At 42.9% G+C, this 5,122-nt stretch overlaps 1 protein-coding gene and 1 pseudogene across 2 annotated transcripts in view; one reads left to right on the forward strand and one right to left on the reverse strand.

The window, feature by feature from the left end:
* Positions 1–5,122, forward strand: part of DGKG (diacylglycerol kinase gamma) — a 202,205-nt gene that overhangs the window by 188,120 nt on the left and 8,963 nt on the right. For both annotated transcript variants that reach the window (XM_003792723.1, XM_003792722.2), the window contains exon 22: positions 1,623–1,683. In XM_003792723.1, coding sequence (XP_003792771.1) covers positions 1,623–1,683 — 61 coding nt within the window. The remainder of the gene's footprint in view (positions 1–1,622; positions 1,684–5,122) is intronic.
* The window catches only part of LOC105887257, a 4,225-nt pseudogene continuing 1,293 nt past the window's right edge, over positions 2,191–5,122 (reverse strand).

Genomic DNA, 5,122 nt, shown 5'->3' on the forward strand with positions numbered 1-5,122 from the left:
CCCAGAAGTGCATTAATGTACATAGTTACCATTCAATAAAAAAAAGAAAAAAATATATACCTTAGAGATCTCCCAGAGGGGACCACAGCAGGCAGGGCTTTCCTGAAGGTGCTGGACCGCTGAACCCTTTTCTCCCAGAACCTCCTGGGCAAGTGTCTTCAGAGCACATTCAAGAAACTTGGCTCCTGGCACTACCACCGCTGGCTCCCTGATGGTGCTTAACTGAAGGCCTTTTCCACTAACCCCTTTTTTTATTCTCTCTCTTTGCCTTCTCTGCCTTTCCTATTCCCCAGAGCTTTGCTCTGCTTTCTTTCTGAGCTATTGTTGTGCTGGGGCCCCTGGTTTCCAGATTAATCTCTTTAGCCTTGGCCCTTCTCCAGGACTCTCGTACTGAGTGGGTCCAGTCTGTGAGCATATCTAAGCCATAACTTATGTAGACCACAGAGAACATAATATCCTGATCCCTGAGGAATCAACAAAGCCGTGGAGAAGGAGCACTTTTTCTTCATATTCAAAAGATCTATTTCCAGATCAAAACAGAGAGGGTGAGCCCAGAGCCCCATCCTCCTGGGCTTTTCCCAAATACTCTCCTCAGCTCCAAGAACCAAAATGCCACTCTTTCCTCTTATTATTTGTTTTTGTTATTAGGATTATTGTTTTTATTATTAAATATCCTCAGGGTTAGTCAGAGAAGCATCACATCAAAACACCGCTTTCCCCTCTCATTTTATTTCAAAAACAGAGCAGATGCCAAGCCCAGGCAAGGTCTTCTCAGTCAGTGGGTGGTAACTATTCCCCACTCACCCAGAACAGAGGCCTCCAAACCAGCCTGCCTTTCCTCTCCAAGGCAATGTGGTCCAAATTCCTAACTTCTACAGAAGGAAGTCAGAGGACCTCATCTCCCTCCTTTTAAGGGTCCTTCTTCCTGCTAAAGAAGCGTCATCCCAAGCAGGAAGCCCACACTTTCTCCACTCCCCTCCTCCTACCCATGGAGACAACATTCCTGGATGACCTTCTTTCCTGCTAAGCCAGGTCCTCAGTTCATGCAACCCCAGAGTATACTGTTGCCCAGGAGATAAAAAAGGATAGAGGTTTGGACCAAGTGCAAGGCGAGACACACTCAGACCTGAGCTGTACCTGGTATAGGTTAGAGACGTTACCTCATTGACATGACGCAACCTCTCACTCAACATGGAGACCAGGCCTTTCCCTATCTCTGAGGGGGTTTTGGCACACACTGCAGGCCCTCTGGCTGGTTGTTTGACGGAGGAGGGTCTGCTCAGCAGTGCTGCTGCCTGATGGACACTGTTTCCCAGACTCCTGCAGATTTCACTGCCTACCTACAGCAGTGTTCCACAAAGCGGGGTCTAAGGCCCAAGGCAAGAAAATCACCTGCACTACTCATTACAATGAGGATTCCCGGGCCTGGCCCCCATCCTGCCACGTGGGAACCCCTGAGGTGGGCTCAGAGATCTATTTTTACCAAGTCCCCAGGAAAGCCTTCAAGAAACACTGCTAGATGGGCAGATAACATCTTCCCAGTTCTGCTTTCCTTCTGGGTACAATCTCGATTCTGCAACACCAAGAAGCTTACTGTGTTTTTTTGGTTTTCCCGGTTCCAGGACCAACAAGCTGCTGCCAATGCAAGTGGATGGGGAGCCCTGGATGCAGCCATGCTGCACGGTGAGTCTTTCCGAGCTTCGAGATGGGGGTGAGAAGCTTTATTTACCTTTCATATTAAGTCAGACCCCGTTGGGCACTGACTCAGTATGAAATTGCTGAATCTCAGAGTTGCAGGGACTTTGGAAGATTATCTAACGCAGCCCCTCTTCCACTTTACACTTCCACCCACTCATTTACCTGCCAAGCTTTTATTGGATGCCTGCTGTGTGCCAGGCACTGTGAGGCACTGATTACAAAACTGAATGAGACATAGACCGGTCCACAAGGACCTCATCATTCTAGCTGGTGAATTCTGGGACTTCTTCCCCAGCATCCTGGACATCTTCAGCTTGAGTCATTCCAGTGGCTAGCACTGCTAGAAAATGCTTCCTTATGTGGAAGCCCAATCTGTACACTTGCCCTAGAACTTCCAGCCCAGGGCTCTGACCACTGGAGCTCCCAGGAGAATATTCCACACGTGCATGGACACACTTGATTTACCACAGGGGCACCCACAGCCCTGAGGAGCTACTTGAGAACTCCACCGAAAGAGTCAGCACACAGGTTATTCATCTTAGTTATGGCCTTGTCATCTACAACCTCGCCCAGTGCCAGGTCTGCAGTAGTTGCACGACAATATATTGGATAATGAATAAACGACTGAACAAATGAACAAACAAAAAATAGAACGCCTCATTCCCTGACTTGCCATGTCTGTGTTAGCTCTCCTTTTAGCACTGTTACAAGAGCCACACATGTTCCTTGTGGCTTGAAACTGGTGGAGAAAAACCACTGTCCTGGTTTTTAGGGCCTGTTTTCAGGACTGGGATATTTTATGAGTAATACCCTCAATGTTATCACAAATATGCAAATTTCAAAAGACAAAATTTGTGCATCTGAGCTTCTTCACTCTAGTGTAGTATTCAGATACCTCGACAACCTCCTATTTTGAGCCCTTCAGAATATCAAGTTGGCTTCTCCTAGAGAGAGAGGGTTTTCATGAGCCTGCTGAGATGCTCTGACATAGTCTGTTACAGTTTCCACAAGTAGAAGTTGCTCTGCAAAAATCTTACCTCAATCTTATGAAAACTAAGAAAAACATCAAAATATACTATAGCAAAAACTAAGAGTAGCTTCCCACCTTTCTGGAATTAGGAAGAATGGAGGGAATCAGTACTACTTATCATTTTATGAAGCTGAGTTTTAAAAAAAAATCTATCCAAGCTTCTCCTGTTTCTTGAAATAAATATGTATCATGATTTCTCCTACCTGGTTCAGTGGTACCTGAAAATGAGTTGCGGTTCCTCTAAATCCAAGCACTGGTTTTAAAACAGCCACATACCTTCCCCTATCCCTTCCCCCTCCCTCCCTCCTTACTGCCCTTCAGAATTCACAATTCACTATGAAAATATTTGTGATCCAATGGTATTATGGTGTGAAGTCCAAACTGCTTGTTCTGCCATGACAGAATACCACAGACTGGTGGCTTATACAACAGAAATTTATTTTCTCACAGCTCTGGAGGCTAGAAGCCTAAGACTGAGGTGCCAGCAGGGCTGGTTTCTGGGGAGGCCTCTCTTCCTGACTTTCAGGCAGCTGTGTCCTCACATGGCCTTTCCTATGTGTGCACTCAGGTTTTCTCATCCTTTTCTCAGAAGGGCACCAGTCCTAAGGGAGTAGGGCCCCACCCTTGTGACCTCATTTAACCTTAATCCCCAAATTAGAAGAGCAGTAATAAAATAAACTCACGAGAAGAAGAAGGCAGAAAATAATAATAAAGATAAAAGTAGAAATTAAATCTTTCTAAGAGTAGAATATGAACATTTTAACACAATAACTAAGAAAATGACATGAAGGCTATGTTAACCAGTTTGATGGAAATGTTTCAAATTGTATGTGAAAACACCATACTGTACCCCAGAATTGCATTAATGTATATAGTTACCATTCAATAAAAAAAAATTAAAATAAAATTTAAAAAAGTAGAAATTAAATAATTAAAAACAGGAAAATCTATAGCTAGTTTTTCAACATGTCAAATATTTAAAACTTGATTTTTAAAAGAGAAAAACAGAGATCAGAGATATTAAAATATAATAAAGATGCAATATAAATATAAATGTGCCAATGGCTTTATTTATTAATTGTTATACAAGACTATATATATTTATATATATTATCTTGATTCTGACAAATTTGAACATCTTAAGACAATGAGTGAAAATCTTGGTAACCATTAACGGAATAGAAAATACTTTCATATTGAAACCAATGGTCTTATTGGTGAGATCATCCATACTATTTAGGAAATAAATATTAGGTGTTTATAGTCTAGACAAAGATAGTCCAGACAAAGATAGAAAGCTACCTTACCCATTGCATAAAATGAAAACAGATACAATAACTTAACAAAAATTACACTTAAAAATAGAAACAAACATACAGACCAACCTAGTTCAAGTATTGATAGATAGAATTGAAAAATATGTCCAAAAAACATTGTTCATCCCTCAGAGCATATCAAAGAATGACAAGTCTTTTAGTATTGGTTAATATTTTTTAAATTACATGATTATATAGGTAGATTACCCAAAAGTATTCAATTACATTTAACATTTCTGACTTTTTTTTTTTTGAGCTGCCAGAGTTTCAGGTTTTATTTTAAAACAATAGTAAACAATTTCATTGATTTTTTCCTAAATCAAACCACCTCACACTCAGCTTCTCTCAAGCAAAAAGTAAAAAACAAAAATAATAAGGGAAGGGGAGGGAACTGTGGGAACTGACCTACCTTCCCTAAAAATAAGCCCCTGGTCCTGGCATCCGGAATGGCTTTTGGACACTGTCTTTTAACAAATGAGAAAAGAAAGCACCAAAATATTGTGCTTCAGCAGCAGGTTAGGAACCGCCACAAAGAAAAAAGGAGGGGAGGGGAGAATCCAAACACAGACCCCAAGTGGCCTAGTTCAGTTCTCGCAACTTCCGAGAGTCTGGAAGCATCTTCTGTCCACGACTCTGTTTCAGAATGACTTAGAGATGGGTCACTTTAGGAAGAGCCTCCTCTGAACTGGGCTGGTGGGGATCTGTGAGCCCACACCAAGAACGCAAGCTTGAGGATGACCCTGAACAGGTTCCCAGCCGGTTGAAGTGAGCGGAAGGACAAGGACATATTCAGAACACACAGAGGGAAGGTCAGGGGACTTGAGGCACCCACTGCCTCACTCCTCTCCTCCCCACTCCTGTGCCTTTGCGCTTTGTTCAAGTGGGATGAAAACTAACAGCAACTGGGATGGTAGGACAAGGAAGAGCTGTAAACAGCTTGGGTTTGCTCACCCTCATGTGCAGACTCTTTTGTCAGAAAGGGACTACTGTCTTGGGGACAGGGGACCAGAGAAAGCCCTTGTAGTACAGGTTCAGTCTGGGGTAGAACACAGTAATAGCCGCCGCCAGACGCGTGCTC

Source organism: Otolemur garnettii, unplaced genomic scaffold (assembly GCF_000181295.1).
Source record: "Otolemur garnettii isolate 467f Iridium unplaced genomic scaffold, OtoGar3 scaffold00060, whole genome shotgun sequence".
In the NCBI taxonomy this organism is placed as follows: Eukaryota; Metazoa; Chordata; class Mammalia; order Primates; family Galagidae; genus Otolemur; species Otolemur garnettii.